The sequence below is a fragment of the Aethina tumida genome, chromosome 3, assembly GCF_024364675.1.
Source record: "Aethina tumida isolate Nest 87 chromosome 3, icAetTumi1.1, whole genome shotgun sequence".
Lineage (NCBI taxonomy): Eukaryota > Metazoa > Arthropoda > Insecta > Coleoptera > Nitidulidae > Aethina > Aethina tumida.
In genome coordinates, this window is record NC_065437.1 from 36,595,100 (window position 1) to 36,611,603 (window position 16,504).

The 16,504-nt window shown below is 32.9% G+C and overlaps 3 protein-coding genes across 4 annotated transcripts; 2 read left to right on the plus strand and 1 right to left on the minus strand.

Annotated features, from left to right (window-relative positions):
• The first annotated feature begins 623 nt into the window (after positions 1-623).
• Positions 624-1,946, plus strand: LOC109602490 (uncharacterized). The gene is made up of 2 exons (XM_020018864.2): positions 624-709; positions 1,552-1,946. Exons 1-2 carry the CDS (start codon positions 658-660, stop codon positions 1,839-1,841), a joined length of 342 nt encoding a protein of 113 aa, XP_019874423.2. The 5' UTR covers positions 624-657; the 3' UTR covers positions 1,842-1,946.
• A 420-nt stretch (positions 1,947-2,366) lies between these two features.
• LOC109602489 (cardioactive peptide) lies at positions 2,367-5,367 on the minus strand. The gene is made up of 4 exons (XM_020018863.2): positions 5,338-5,367; positions 4,057-4,149; positions 3,322-3,391; positions 2,367-3,041 (listed from the first exon to the last, which is right to left on the minus strand). Exons 2-4 carry the CDS (start codon positions 4,138-4,140, stop codon positions 2,767-2,769), a joined length of 429 nt encoding a protein of 142 aa, XP_019874422.1. The 5' UTR covers positions 4,141-4,149; positions 5,338-5,367; the 3' UTR covers positions 2,367-2,766.
• Positions 5,368-13,150: 7,783 nt separating this feature from the next.
• Positions 13,151-15,385, plus strand: LOC109602474 (homeobox protein BarH-like 1b). 2 transcript variants are annotated; one of them, XM_020018840.2, is made up of 5 exons: positions 13,151-13,202; positions 13,961-14,225; positions 14,301-14,528; positions 14,881-15,074; positions 15,129-15,385. In XM_020018840.2, the coding sequence occupies exons 2-5, from the start codon at positions 14,027-14,029 to the stop codon at positions 15,282-15,284; spliced, it is 777 nt and encodes a 258-aa protein (XP_019874399.2). In that variant the 5' UTR covers positions 13,151-13,202; positions 13,961-14,026; the 3' UTR covers positions 15,285-15,385. The 2 variants fall into 2 exon arrangements, with proteins under 2 accessions (XP_019874399.2, XP_019874398.2); XM_020018839.2 differs by lacking the exon at positions 13,151-13,202 and adding an exon at positions 13,325-13,393.
• Positions 15,386-16,504: the final 1,119 nt, after the last annotated feature.

Below are 16,504 nucleotides of genomic sequence, written 5' to 3' on the forward strand. Positions count from 1 at the left end.
TTATTTTTCGCATAAATTATTTGAAAATAAGATATCGCAATAGTATGTTAATAAATCATAAGATTCGATTAAATGTTAATAGCAAATGTGATTAAAGTAATTAAAAATTTAATTTTAGTCTTAAGTATGTGCCACAAAAAATAAAATTTAATAGGATCTGCTCATATTTATATACGGACGATAAATATGTACACATATATACTACAAAAGTTTTATATTTTAGTTAAATCAATCACTTACATGATTTCCTGATCGTCATATGTGTCGTGTCGTTAATAATGATTTACACCTACAATTATCGAATTTCCTTGCCGGCATGCTCGACGGCATCAATAATCAAACCCCTTTGATTGGTTTTCCGCTCGCCCGGTTCGACGAAAATTGGATGCGACCCGATAAGACCGCTACAAGCAAACACTTTCATGACGTGGTTAAAAGTCTGTTTGCATAAACCCATCAGGATTTATGGCGAAGTTTTTCTTTGAAATTCAATTGATGATGTGATTGGTTTCGATAAGTAGATATTTCACGCGCTCCCTGATAAGATAAACAGGCGATTCCTGCCCCTCCAGATTGACACGGGGGTGAGCGCTGACATATAAAGTCGTGGATGAGCTCGTTATCCTACACTTTGGCCAAGAAGACAGCTCCTTACAGATGGTTGACTTGACTATGAACAAGGAACTGCTAGTTGCCCTAATCATTCTGGGTAAGTTAATTTTCCATGTGGTAAGTACAGTTTTTTTCTGAATGTTAAATATATGGTCGATCTTGAACGTATTAATTATTTCTGTACTTTACATATATTTAAAACATCTTCTTCTATATCATTTATGAAATGATCATAAATGTGTAACAAAATTCTTTTTATTTGTTTGTTTTTTTATATTTATGATATTGTATTCTCTATTATTAAGATCTTTATGTATCATTTAATTTGATTTACCTGTATATTTTGATACTGAACATCTAATTTTTAAAATTGATTATTTTTAGGCATTTTTACTGTTTAAATTCTCATTAGCTTTTCAAATCCTTTAAACATTGTTCTTTCGATATATGAATTTTTCTTTGAAAGAAGATTCCAAAATAATAAAAATTATATGAAAAATTATAATAATAATTGTGCAAAATAAACAAATCAATGTAAATTATTTCTATAATGGTGTTTTACATAATTACTCTTCCACTCTTGACATTAAGCCACCAAGCATTTTTAATTAATTATCCAATAAAGCTATAAAGCTGTTCGGACTTATTCTCTCATAAATTTCCACGACTGATATAAAATTACTTTTTGGATATTAATACCGGAGATCAAAGGGAAACCGCCCGTTCAACTTTTTAAATTTTCCACGCCGTGTTTTACATTCCTCACATTGAATATTGATTGTCGTTATTTAATAAAATCATCTCGCATTTTTATCGGAAATTGAAATTTGTATTAAAATTTTTTCGTTTAATATATATTATTGAATGATCCTTTAAAAATGTTGTTGACGAATATTCATATTTAAATATTGAGACACATTATAATATGAAATATTTTAGCTGGGGTGGTGTTGGGAGAAGTCCAGTCCTGCAATTCCTGTGGGAAAGAATGTCAGTCCGCGTGCGGCACAAGACATTTTAGAACCTGCTGCTTCAACTACTTGAAGAAACGCTCCTCCCCACCGGAGCCCCCCTTACCCTTTGCCATGGACCCGAGCTTAAGATTGGAATTATGGCTGGCCAAGTCCCGATATCCCTATTTTCAGCAACGGAATGCTTTCGAGGAGGCTCTCAACGAAGCGCAGGATGTCAGCGACAACGACGACCGTGACACTCAGATCAAGATCTAACGAAAATCAAATAAATTAACTTTGTGTGTTTTGTAATGTGTAACATATATATTTTAAAACTAGTTTTGGCTGGATATTAAATAATTTATAAATATGTGCAACTCATTTAAATATCTATTTAATTTTATCTCCCCACATTGCACTTGTTTTATTCCTTGATTAACACTAAGATTTAGGTGCTTATATAATATGACTGATGAGAGTTATTAGCTACTTTTTTAGTCCTAAACGATTTAAAATCAGTAATTTAATAAAAAAAGAAAAAGTAAATTTAATTTTTAATTAATTATTGAAAAATATTTTTCATGTTGTTTTTAGATTGCATATATGCAAAAATTATAATAACAATAATAATAATAATAATAATAATATAGAATATATAACAAACAAATAATATAATAAAAACGAAATTTGTGTATTTAAAGAAGCAATATAATTAGGTTTCAGAGATTAAAACAATTTTTTAACGTAAATTTTATTAGTAGTATACTTGAAATAACATTCAGGATATGTAACATACTTTAATATACCTATTACAAATATTAATAATAGTTTAGGAAGCCTGTTTTAATTTTTATAAATGCCAAGCACACCATTTTCAATTTGTCATTAATTACTATAAGATATATAAATATGTATTATCAGTAAATTTTATAAATTATATGGTTAAATTATTTATATTATACTAATTAAGTAACGGTTACTAGAAAAAAGGTAAACCTGATAAGATGCGAGACTGGTAAAAATAGAAGTATTGTAATAATTGTAATAAATAGTTGCAGCCAGGTTCCTGTTCCACAACACTAAAGAATGTAATTTGTTGTTTAAACGTTCGACGATGGGTTTTAGCGAATGGTGGTCGTGTGAATCCCATAACTTTCCAGTCCCAATTTTCAAAACAGCAAAGATACGGCCAGGTTCCTATTTAAATGTAACACGGCGGAAGTGCACAAGAGGCTGTGGCACTTCTGGCAGGCACGGCGTCATCTTCCGGTATATCGGAGAGTCCTTGTTTGCGTCTGTTGAGTTCCACATTGGCTTCCTGTATAGCCTCCCACAGTTTGGCCTCCGACATAATCTGGCGAGACAAATCTTCGACAGCGGGCTCTGCGCTTAACTCCAACAAGCTCCCAATCGACTCGTCTATCTCTTCGCCTTGGTCTGAAAGGGCCGGCAGATTCGATCTCTTTCTGCCGCAACCTATGCCACATTGTTTATTAGAAGCCCAAGTATAGACATGTAGATATTGATATTTATTTTTATCAGCTTTTATCTTTTTTGTTGCTGTCAAAATTTGTCCCGTTTGGCGAGTTATGTGAACTAACGTTCTTATAATTTTTGTAATTAGTTTATGAGTAATTTATGACTAGTAAACCTGGTAGGTAATAAACATTGATATTGGATAAGGGATAATTTATATACTGTGTACAGTTTGATATAAACTATAAATTTATCCTTTACAATAGGTGCTATACTTTACCTGTGAATGCGTTACAAAATGGTCTCTTTTTCGGGTCTAGTATCCTTTCCTTAGTGTTAAAAGGTGCCGGCTGCGAAATATTACTTTTTTAATTACAAAACTATTTAATTTTACTCACAGAGAAAACAGAACATTAGATTTTAAAGGTTGTAAATCAAAGTAAATTTTTGGTTTACTCTGTGTATAGTTTTTGTGTACGTTAAATTCGTATAATGTAGTATTCATTTCACTCTTGTTATGTTTAAGTTGGAGAAGGTTTGTATGTTATGTAAAACGTAGTGACATATGAGAGTTATCAACTAGTTAATTCATCTTAGAAGGAAGCATTCTTATCATGCAAAGAGTTTACCACAAAATCCGGGTTTTTGAGAGGTTAGGTAATTTATTTTCATGTAAGGAAAATCAACTTCAGGAAGTTGTGAAACATATGTTGCCTTAATTTGGAAACCTTTCGATGTAAATTTGTTGCCCTGGATAAGAAGACTCCACAATTATCACCCACACGTGTGGTACATCATCAACCCTCCGTCTACAAGTAGAAGTGGTATGGAATAATGTATCTCAAAACTAAGTGGTCACTTTTATTAGATCAATGATTAGCCAAGTCAATAAGTAAGTATGTGGAGGAAATTCAAGCTAATTAGCTTGAGAAAAATCAATAAAATCTGACTACTGGATCTACGTGTTCTATTTTCTGCCTCTGAGTACATATTGTTTAATAGCACCATAACTTACCCCTCTCTTGGGGAGATACGCGGCATCAACCTGGAACATATAGATGACGCATCCGCAGATGATCCATAACGTCAACGTCGTCATGTTCGCAACCTGTAATTAAAAACAAACTGCAGCATATTAAAAATTGTCTGGTTGAGTCTGCGGAAACATATTGTGTAGAAGTGGACGTGGCGATTCCATGGTGTAATGATAAATGGATTTATTGACCACCACCACCCTCTGGTTCGACATCGAAACACTCTTGGCGACCAGCGGCGTAGAATTCCCGGCAGAAAGCCGACGGCTCTCATTACAGACCTCTCTACGATTGAAAACACCCTCCGGAAATCGACGGGTGGATTAATAGGGGTAATTTACCAAATTTTTTATAGGATAATAAAATAATGTATGATGTCCCCAGTTTTCTATTAAATTAAAAAATAACTTTTTTATATTTAAAAATTCAAACTTTAAATAATGTTTCAAGAAATGAATGAACTATTTTATGTTTCTTTTATATACCGATTGGAATGTCTTTGATCCTACTGAATGTTGGGAGAGGCAGTAAAAGAGCAGTAAAAGATTGCCACTTTTAGTGTCTTCGTCGTGCATGATGTCTCTCTCAATATTCAGTCAGATCAAACGCTTTGAAATATTAAAAGAATATTTTAAAATATGCTCTTCTATTTCCACTTCTGTGTTGATGTCGACAAAAGTTATTTAAAATCTCCAATTTGAAATTATTAACTGAATACTAAATTAATTTTCATGAAAGTAACTGATAAATTATTATTTATACCTATTTGTTTGTTGTGTCAAACTTCATAAACTACACCGTATAAAACATAAATAAATAGATAACGGTTTATCAGGGATTATTGAGTATTACAATTATGAAACAATAATTTACATTTAATAAAAATCGATAGGGTTGTTTAGAAGAAACTTTAACAATATGGTTGGTTTTTTGTCAATATTTCTTAAACGGTTAAGTAATTTTGTTTAAACTAATTTTAGTCCTTTAAATATTGAATGTTATATAAACACTTTAAAAATATAAATTTTTACCAAATAACAAAAAATAATTACTTTTAAATATTAATAAAAGTTTTAAATAATGTTGATTGTTGTTGCATCTCTTCTTCGAATTACAGTTCTATGAAGTCCTTTTGAATTTGAGTTTAGATTATATACAATCGAATACATAGTTATTAATTAACAAATTTAATAATACTATAATTAATAAATGTACAGGTTTGTATAAAATTGTTAAAATTATTATATAACACAAGTACTCACTGTTAGTTGGAAGAGTCGGTCAAAGCTATATGAATCTTGATGAGGGGCTCGATAAATGAAGTGGAAGATTGATAAGCTCTTATATATAAGTATCAGTCTCGTACTCCCTGAATGTGCGCACTCAACCGACCGCAGGGCCCCCGTTCCCTCGTCGACATATCGGAAAATATAACAAAACACTTGTCAAACGCATTACGTTATTTTAATAGCCTACGCGACAATTTTCTGATTGCTTATTAATGGAAACGGTGTCGCGGCAGCGAAGAAAATTGAAACCTGTAGTACATTTAATTAGGTATCAATCCTGAAAATCGAGAACAGTTTTCGAGTGGTTTGACGTCCATGGAACTGATTTAGTGTGGAATTAGGACGACCACACTATAGGGTCTGTCCCGATCAACTGATCAGGATGTTCGTAAAATGGCCTTGTTTTCATCTAAGGAGACACATAAGCCCTTAGAATATTGTAATTAATACATATTTAATTTAAAATTTTTACTACTAAAGGAAATGCCTTACAAGTTTAGGGTTGTTGTACTGTTCGTTCGCGAAAAAATCCAGTGGGGACTTGGTCATTGCTTTAGTAGTAAAAGTTTACTTGATAAATAATGTAAAGAAAAAGGAATTATGGGTCTTTGGAGATATCAATCCTTCATCCATATCTTTCATTTTTCTTGTCTTTCTCGTACAGGGCCAATGCAGTTAGTGTTTTCTTCTTAGATGATCCTGAGCAGTTGGTCGTCGTGTAAATACAACGCTTTGTCGAGGAGTAGGGATGATCGGGACCATGAATGGCAACGGGCAGTCGGAAACGTATCGTGTAATTGGCTCTTTAATAAATTCTTTCTAGTTTTTGAAACTTCGTTCCTGTCAGTATTTGGAGTTATCTCATTGTCTATAAGCATCAAAGCTATAAGTATGTATGAAACGATTTGGCGCAAAAATATTCATTGAAATTTAAAATAAAACTGCTATATTCGGTTTCATAACATATTACCCTTCTACCTTAGTTTAAATATTAAGTAAACAATAATAACATACACACTACCGCTCATATGTAGAGCAACTTTAGAAATTTTCACATGTCTTGTACGTTTGATAAAAACAATACAGCAATATAATTGTTTATTAGTAGGTTTAGTTAGGTATTTAATAATATTTGAAAAACATTCAAGGATTAAAATAAAACAACCTTACGTACATTTAGCCTTCTTTTATTACCTTTTCTTCATTGATAGTATAACTTTTCATTCATATTTGACACTCTTTTTGCATGCATTTTCCGATCAATTTCTTCTCAAAGGTTTTTCATTGGATTGAGGTTTGGGTTTAGTGCTGGTCATGGCATGACACGTACTCCTTGAGGTTTACTTTAAACTGATGTTACCTAAACAAAACGATCAATTATTCCGTCTAACTTAATAAATGGGCCAATGGCAAACCCAGAAAAACATAATATTTGAATAATTGGAGCCGAAGAAAATTGTTTTCCATTACCCATCTGTCCAAAGACGCATTTTTAGCTTTAAAGAACGATGTAGGACACAGAAATGAATTATAAAATCAATTGTATTGAATATAGGGTTTGGTTGCTTTACTTATGAACTCTTCCCGAAATAAAATGTTGTATAAAAACTACGTAAATAAAGATATTCGTATATAAATTAAAGTTTCCGACTTAACAATGATACAATAATTTTTTTTTTTTTTTTTGCAGAGTAATTGTTCACAAAGGTGACTGTCTCTTCATTTGACGAAAATCTCTGTCCTCCGAGCGCAGTTTTTAGATGAGGTAATAAGATCTGGTGAGTAAGGCGGACGGTCAAGCACTTCAATCCATAATTCGTGAAACAGGATAATTTTTTTCTGCATATGTGGTCGTTTTTCCGCAGTTTATGCCTTCAGCTTGTCAAGTAAGTATGCTCCCTTAACAGTCGCCAGTTTTTGCTTATTTTGGAGCCGATTCTCCCTTTGCGTGCACTGTTTTGACTGTATTTTTGTTTCAGCCGTATAGTGGTGTATCCAAGTTTCACGTACAGTAATTAATTGGCGCCCATATTCGGATTTATTGCGCCCAAACTGTGCCAAAATCGAAATGTTGATTAGAACACATTTTTGGTCTAACTTGAGTAAACGCAGCAACCAACGTGCGGACTTCACATGTCTAAATTTTGATTTAATAAGTGACGACTGTCAACTAAAAACTGCGCGTCCAAAATGGTAATTGCCAAAAGATGCACAACTACGTTCATAATTTTTTATTGACGAGGGCCATTTTTGGGTTGAGGTGGGAAACTTTTCTGTAAAAAACTCCAATAAATTAATTATATGGCCACAGTGTCAGATCCGGTGAACTGGCCAAAGAATACTTCCGTAACCACTGCCGGCACGGTGCGACGTTACAATTTGAACTTTTTTATTGAAAATAAGCTTATTTAAACCTTCCGTATAAAACCTGCTCGTTTGCGGAAACGAACCGCATGTTAAACGCAGCAAAACCAAATGATCCCCTCCAGTCAGTTGTTTACTAAAGGGTACTGATGTTTCGTTTCAATACGCGAGTAGCTGTAGCAACACCCAGAACGTATTAAGGTATACCAGTGTACCCCCACTTGTCTTGCAGAATCCGCGCATTGGTTTCGCGCTTCTTGAACAGTTTACAATGCAGTGTTGTCGCTTTGTAAGGGCGTTTATAGATAAACATTTTTCTCTACATATTTTATTCTTTACTATTATTCTCTACAATATTCCTTATAGTTGCTGATTGTGCAATATTACCTAAGTAGCAACCTATTGAAGTCAATCGGAAAACGTATTGTCGGTATTATTATTTTTTCTTCATTTTTTAAGGTTTCACAATTTGTTTCATGCAGTAGTTGGAGTTCTTGCAGAGAACAGGGGTGGGGCCAAGCTCCGTGATAGTCCGAGTCATTTTTTCAAATTTGAGTTTAAATGTAAAAATTAAACACATTTATTTTACTTTTCTTCATAATTCTGGAATGAAAAAGGAATTGGAGTACATTTATTGTGGCTTGCGAGCCGCAGTTTGGCCACCTCTGGCACAGAACATGGAGAATGGAATCACATTGTGTTTGGACATGCGCAATGTTCGTGGGTTAATAAGACGGTGATGTGGAGAAGGACGAGGCATGATCACAACACTAAGAGTTTAATGGTAGCAGGTCACCTGCTTTTCATATGCGGATGACGATGATAATTTTTTAATTTTTACTGCTTTGGCAACCCAAATCTTCAGACCTTTTGCCCATAGAACCGAATTTACAGCGGCCGGCCTCCACGGTCTCTTAATAAACTAAGGCGTCACATTCAGTTTGCCTGGGATGAGATACTTCAAGAAAATGTCGATAATCTCATTAGATTGATGCCACGACGCGTCAATGAGGGTCTTAATTAAAAAGGGGCTCCGACCTATTATTAGCTTCTGACACTTTATGCTTTAAGATTAATATTTTTCTAAAACAATGGAAAAGATCAATTATATCTAAGTGTTATATTATATATTTATATTTATATTAGGATCTTGAATAAGTTCTCACTGTTTTTTTAAAAAATATTCTTTAGTGCTAAGTAACAAGATAACTTGGTCATGTATCACAGTGTGAGTCTGGGATGGACTCTGAAAACTACTCGAACAATTTTTATATAATGTTGCATACTTTGTGACATATGTTTCAACATAGGACGTGGGTTAATAATGTTTCTTTATTGACAATTTAGCATTTTTGTATGATGAAGTTTCATAATTTTCAGATCAATCAGGTGTCTGTGTAAGCCAATGGATAGTCCTTGATACTAAAATGCATGTAATTCACATTCGGAGGGAATACAATGTCGTCATGATCTCACTGCAAGTTGTCAAGTAAAATTTAAATTTGATACATTTGTCTAATAAAATAGTATTAAGTAGTAAAGTATGTTATTTCTATACAGATTTTAGTTTTAACAAAATATGTAAAGAAAAATGTTATTAGAAAATCTATATGTAATTTATTTTGTTTTCATGTTTATCTTTTGACAATTTAGGTCAAAAAGGAAACAACATTCTAATTAAAATTTCCGTCGGGGTTGTGTGTTCAATAACATGGGTGCCAACTTCCCACATACATACGAACACATTCTCTTATCAGGAGAGCATGCTGTGCGGCCGACATTGTGCTTCACGTTTTAACCAGAAAGCGACCAAGAAACAACATAATCATTTGCGGCACGAGTAAGGCCGATGCAAATTAAATGGTGCAGTGACACGGTCGCATCCTCTCGTTCCTGAGGCAGATTAGGAGGAGGAATGGGATTGTGTTGTGACCGCAGACCTCCAAAGCAGTCGATGATGTCGGTCGGCAGTGTGTGCGGTTAAACGAGTTTATTATCCGTTCCGGGTGTTTGCGGACCGCCACCGACACTGATTGGAGGGGACTACGCTCCGCCTCCCGGGAGCATCTTCGTGGCGGGGGGCCGTGTACGTGTGGACGAGCCTCGTGCTGCGACGGGGGTCGCAGGTACGCCCCCACTGTCATATTTCATGTTTCGGGTGGCCACTTCATTTTTGGTCGCCATCCGGTTGATCTTGGGGTAGGTTAAGCGGATGCCGTTTTCAATTGGAGAGGAGACATGTTGTTCAAAACACAAACAAAAACATGGATAATTAAACGTTTACCTAATATCTAAATAGCTTTTTCCAATGTTCTTATGGAGGAACATTGAATTATTTGCAATACTTCGTCAACATAAATAAATATGTAGAATTTATTTTTACATATTACGTAATTGACGACTTCCATATTCAATCATTTTTTAAAAAAAGTAAATATATTACAAAATAATATTTATTTATTTAATTTTTATTATTAAATTGTCCACATTGATCAAGTAATTTTTAAAAATTAATGCGTTTATTTTGTTGACTACTAATATTTATAGTTTAATAGTTATAGGGGACAAAAAAATTGATGATTTTTACATGTTAATACATAATTTTTAAGAAGGAATTTAACAATAAGAATGGGATTAAAATGTGACAGTTCCCTTGTCACTGTTATTTTAGAAATAATAAATATGATTTATTTTTAATTGTAATAATTATTTGTCAATGTTTTTAAGGAAAACATAATATATACCTAATCGTTAGTATTTTTTAAAACTGTAAACTTGTATTTATTTCGTTAAATATTAAACTAAATATGTATTTTTTTAAAAACAAGGATGGGGATTAAAAACTTTGTTGTACTTCGTCTAACGACGATAAATAATAAAAATGTATATCTGATCTTTATTTTTTCTTAATTAACCACCTCTATACTAAGCTTAGTATAAAATAATAAAAAATATAATGGATTTTTAATTACTTACTTATTACCTCACATATACTACCTTTAAAAAAATAATAATCATTAATTCTATTACATATTATTGTGTATTTTAGTGAGAAATGTAAAAGTAATAACAGATATTAAAAATAACATTTAATCATTAGGAATTTAATTACATTGATATAATGTAATTTGTTAAAAATATTGTGTTAATTTCAATATGAATTTTTACATGTTTTTAGATAGAACATTGTTGTAAATGGTAAAAATAAATAAATTTGAATTAATCTAAAAATAAATATATCTAAATATTATAATACGTATTGATTAACCTTTCAATTCAACCAATTTTATTATAATTTAAATTCTTATGTCACATTAAAAAATAAAGATTAATAAAATATTAATAATAAGTAATTGAAATCAAGTTTTATCTTTAAATAAAATGAAAATATACTAATGAAAAATAAATCGAATAAAACATTAACTTTTAATAATTATTTTGTCATTTTGTTCTGGTAAATAAATCAATTATTTAAATAATTATTTAAATACAGTTACAGTATTTATTCACACCAATTGTATTATACAATTGGTTAATTTATTCTCTAATAACGATAAATATAAATAAAAATGTATATCTCTATATTAAGATTAATATAAAATAATAATAATGAAAAATATAACGGTTTTTTAATTACTTACATATTAATATATATGTTGATGAGGAATTTAAAAATAATAACAGGGATTAAAAAATAACATCTCATCATTAATTAATTACATTGATGTAATATATGTAATTTGGCAAAAATAATGTGTCCTTTTTCATACTTAAATCATAATTTAATTACAAATTAACCATATGTAAGAACCTTAAGCATTAAATATTGAATAAAATAAAATAATTAATTGTTAATTAATAACATGTTAATTGGTTTATTAAGAATGAAAGGGAAATCAATTCAAATTTGTTTTTCTATTAGTAATGTTTCAGATGAAAAAGATAACTCATAAAAAGAAATATAAAATTGATAAAGTATGCAATGAAAAAAAAAAAAAAAAATACAATACATGAATTGGATGATGAATTTAATATTCTTAAATCAATGGTTTATGATATAATTAATCAGTGTGGAAAAAACGTAAAAATTCTCCGAAAAAATCTAATTGGTGTATTGAATTATAGACTGGTTGAAATTTTTTTTAGCACTGAATCGAATGTTGACATTTGTGTTGGTGATTATTATAAACGAACGATTCGCGGAATGAGGCTTTTCATAAAAATTATTTAAAACTTACGTGTGCAACAGAGATATGAAGTCTCCCACCATAGGATAGACTTGTGCTGTCTCTGTCAAGCATGATGTCTAGTATAGATTTTACATTATGGGGACATTTCAAAAATGAAGTACAAAATATTGAAGAATTGTTCGATCTAATCAAAACAGCATATGATAATTTACGTTTTTGGGATCAGTTGGTGCACTTGTGGATTCGACGGATCCAAGCTTGCATTCAAACCAAAGGGACAAATTTCGGACGTGAATCGAATTTTGTCATTTTTTCTCTAGTTTCCTGTTGAATAAAAATAATTATTTACGTTTTCCTTGAAATTTACTTAAATTCCTCCTTTGTGTAATTTGCGATTCAGTTGACTAATGTGTACAATTTCAATTAGCAATGATACATTTATTTTGTAGCTCTACACACTTTTCCTAGCGACGCTCCCATCTCTCTACCCCGTCCAAATAGTTCTCGCCGTGTTTCTCTGTAAAATAATTGTGAGATTTTAGATGAGGGAACAAAAAGAAGTGGCTTGGGGATAGATCTGGTGAGTGAGGCGGATGGTGAAGCACTGAGGTGTTGTCTTTGTAAATGTGGTGTAATAATGTGTGCTCCCGTGACTATCCCTTGACGTATTATTCTGATTTAAATGTAAATAAACGACAAATAATTTACGCAAATGATTAATCTCAGATGCAATGAGAAAAACGTTGTGTCTAATAGAAATTCTTTATCGAACGCACCACCATAAATCAGCGCACGTCCGAACACCCTCCGGCAAGGTGTGCGGCACCCGTCGCAATTAAACGTTTTCATAAGCAATAAATTCATTAAGCGGGGCCGCGGCCCGCCACCGCCGCCCCTAATGAGACCAAATTAGCGGGGCCAATAAAAAAGAGAGCGCGGCGGCATCGCCCTTAATGAGCACATTAAATCCGGGGGGTGGTTTTGCGAAGGGAGGTGTGTCCGTTTCCGGCGGATCCCACCCTCTTGCGCAGGGCCAGGGCACGGGGGCTGCGGTGGAGTGATGAGCCCGGTCCCCGCTGTCTGCCGTCTGCTGTTGTCTCACTTATGTGTGCACGGTATTATTGCCCCGGAGATAACCAACCGACAACAAACTATCTAACTCTCCTACGGTCAGGTCGATCGCTCTCCATTGCCGCTAATTGACTTGTGACTGTCGGGCACCTGGTGCCACCAACGAAGTGACCGCGATTGTGTACTCGTGGCTAGTGCTCCTCATTCCAATCGGTAAATCAGTGCTTCTGTTTCTTTATACTGCTTTGCCGTTCATTTTTCGGTTTTGCAACTTTCCGTTTATTACATACTAATTGTTCTATATTATTAAAAATTGCATTGCAATTGCAGTTGTTTTTGTAAATGCAGTGGTGGTTTTCTATCTATAATTACTTTGTTGTCAAATATGCCATTTCAGGTTTGAGGTAAGTGCAGAAAAGAAGAGAACTCTTATAAATAAATTTTTATCTATATTCTAAAATTTGTGATCATCACTCTGCAAAGAATTTTGAGTTGTTCGAGTAGATTGTGTATTTTTTATATTATTCCAATGTTGTCATGTCTGTTCCGGTAATTTTTGGAGTTGTATGGCTATAATCTAGCTTTATTTCTAAGTTCCCAGTCTCCACTTTCCGTACGGCTTTTTATATTACTTACGAGTTAGTGTAGATTTTATTTTCAGTTTAGTTTTGTATTAACAATTATTTAAATATTTGTTCTTAAATACTCAGCTATTCAGATAATTTTTCATAGTGTATTCATACCGATTTTTTATGTAATTTAGAATGTAGTAAGTACACAACAGATTGTCTTTAATATATTTTTATCTACAATTACTATAAGATTTGTTTTCAAATAGATTCATTAGGACATTATTAAATGTAGCACTCTTAAATTTTTTATTTGCAATTGTTTCAAATTTTGTTCTTAAATAAATATTATTGTGCTCTCACAAGAAAAAGAGTTAAAATGATCCCCGAAATTGTTTACAGATATTTGCGGCTATGTGAGGGCCGTCCAAAAGACAAAGACAAAGGACCCGGATTGTTGCGTTAAAAATGTTGCACCACTACAATTATTCCACCTCATTGAGCCATTTCCTCAGCTACCACCAACTGGAAGAACAAAACGCGAGCGAAAACGACCACACCATATCGAGTGCTCTCTGTGATGAACTCTCCCAAGAGGACGATCTGCGATGTAGGAGCAACTCGTCCGCGTCCAACAATAAATCTTTCACCATTGCTGCGATATTAGGTACCTGACTGACTGACTGACTGACTGACTGACTGCTCTGTTTTATTTCTTTCATAACATAAGTTATTGGTGCAGGTTTAAAGAACGATGGCAAAGACATGAGTCCCGCACTCGGTGAATTAAGTGTCATGAATTTGAGCGTTCATCCCGCTGTGAGTGCCGACCGGTCTTTAGCATGTGGGAGACTTCAGCTTCCGGTGCATCGACACGGAACCGCCGCCACCGCCGCCGCCGCCGCCGCCGCAGCAGCCGCCGTCGCACAACACTACTCAGTTGCTCAGGGTTGTCCATCTAGACAATCAGGTGAAAATGTTTTCTACTGAAATAATAGTTTGTTTATACGTAATGTCGAACTCGATTACCCAAGTGTATCCCACAGGACATAGAATATCGCAACTTCCTTTGCAGAAACACGAAATATCGCCTTACGCTTTGTTTTAAATGTGAATTACACGGAAACCCGATCATCATGAATAAGAAGACTTTTTTAATGAGGCTAAATATTACGTGACATTAATGAATGCACTGCATATCGAAACGTAATCCTAGACAACGTGAACTATTAAATTATCTAAAGCTACTACGCACTTATTAAATAGTACATCTGTATATTTAAATCATCCTCGTAAAATTGTTTCGGTTCTTTTTGTCGCAGTGAGAGGTTTAAAACACATGTCGCCGTCAAGTTTGCAACAGGCGAGTAAAAAGAATTGTAAGAGCAAACGTGTGCGGACAATCTTCACTCCCGAGCAGTTGGAACGTCTGGAGGCGGAATTCGAGAGGCAGCAATACATGGTCGGACCAGAACGTCTCTATTTAGCCCACACTCTACAACTGACGGAGGCTCAAGTATGCTCTTCACGTTGTTTATACGCTGAAGAATTGTACGTGTGTTTGTTTCAGGTGAAGGTTTGGTTCCAAAACAGGAGAATTAAATGGCGAAAACACCATTTGGAACTGACTCATCAACGGCTGGCAGTTTTGAAGCAACAGCAATTGATGTTGGACGACTCTCATCCGGACGTGCAGGACACGAATAGTTCCGGCACAGATACGTGAAAGGAAACAGTTTGAACGGTGGAAAAATTCAATTTGTAAATATCTAAGAACCCGTGGAACGTAGTGCAACACTTGAAACCAAAGCCCAACTTTTGATTCATTTTATTTATGTTAATTTAGTAAATAAGGTGTAAGATATGAAGGATTTTAAATACATAAGCTCATTATTATATTGCATTTTATTTTTATGATGTTGAATACTAATTCAATATTGTTAAGGTAAGTAAGTTTCATTTCTAACACGTGTTTGCGTATATCCATTTATTTTGTATTGTATTTTATTTAACATTCATTTATTTCCGAGCTTATTTTTCATTGATTTATACATAATTTTTATTGCCTTTGATTTGTGTGATTTATAATAATTTTGTTGGTAAGTAAAAAATTCATTTGCTATAACTTTAGCTTAGTATTTTAGGTGTTCATTGGTTTATTTTAATTATAATATCAGCCATGAATAATAATAAGATTGAAACGAAATTGTTTAGTCATTTTTCCGTTTTTTTCAAAATATTACCTTTAAAGAATATGTTTCGATTAAGTAAAATAATTAAGATTTCTTAAAGAACAATTTGAAAAAATCCTGATTTTTGCGGTTTTATGTAATAAATATTAATAGAATATTTAAAGAAAAGGAAACGAAAGTAACCTATTTTTTTCGGAAACTTCATATTTTCAAAAAAATGTCAATAACATTTTTATTTTTTATGAATTTGAAAAATAGTAATTTTTTGAGGTTTTTTCTTGAAATTAACACACTTATTAATTCAAACATTTTGATTTTGTTCCACATTTGTCTAAAGAAATAATATATTTTTAATTACATAGAGCGTTTTATTTATTTTCAATGTATATTTTCTGCTCATATCGAAATATGAATAAATAATAAAATATCAGATGCGGTAACATTGTGAGAGTTGTTGGTGGCAATGTGACTGCGGGAACTACCCAGATGATCAAACTCTATACTTCCCCATATTACACATTTATTACAATATTCAATTCCATTTTTACCTTAAAGTAAAAATTGTCTTTCAAAGTGAGTTTTCACAATTTTGCTAACGACATAAACCTTTTGAAGTCCTGAGAATTTAATAATGCCGTACATTAAGTCAAATCCACTGAATTCATGAATCGTCACATAAACGAATGTTTAAATAAAAACGAAAATATTGCTTCAAGCAATACTAACTTAAAATACACAATCATGAACAACAATA

What these genes read in the sequence shown, in the direction of transcription:
- LOC109602490 (XM_020018864.2), top strand. Translation starts at nt 658, where the DNA reads ATGGTTGACTTGACTATGAACAAGGAACTGCTAGTTGCCCTAATCATT. An exon ending in AGTTGCCCTAATCATTCTGG is followed by an intron (nt 710 to 1,551) that starts GTAAGTTAATTT and finishes GAAATATTTTAG; the next exon opens with CTGGGGTGGTGTTGGGAGAA.
- LOC109602489 (XM_020018863.2), bottom strand. Translation starts at nt 4,140, where the DNA reads ATGACGACGTTGACGTTATGGATCATCTGCGGATGCGTCATCTATATG. An exon ending in CGTATCTCCCCAAGAGAGGG is followed by an intron (nt 3,392 to 4,056) that starts GTAAGTTATGGT and finishes AATATTTCGCAG; the next exon opens with CCGGCACCTTTTAACACTAA. An exon ending in ATTTTGTAACGCATTCACAG is followed by an intron (nt 3,042 to 3,321) that starts GTAAAGTATAGC and finishes AATGTGGCATAG; the next exon opens with GTTGCGGCAGAAAGAGATCG.
- LOC109602474 (XM_020018840.2), top strand. Translation starts at nt 14,027, where the DNA reads ATGTTGCACCACTACAATTATTCCACCTCATTGAGCCATTTCCTCAGC. An exon ending in CACCATTGCTGCGATATTAG is followed by an intron (nt 14,226 to 14,300) that starts GTACCTGACTGA and finishes TTATTGGTGCAG; the next exon opens with GTTTAAAGAACGATGGCAAA. An exon ending in TACAACTGACGGAGGCTCAA is followed by an intron (nt 15,075 to 15,128) that starts GTATGCTCTTCA and finishes TGTTTGTTTCAG; the next exon opens with GTGAAGGTTTGGTTCCAAAA.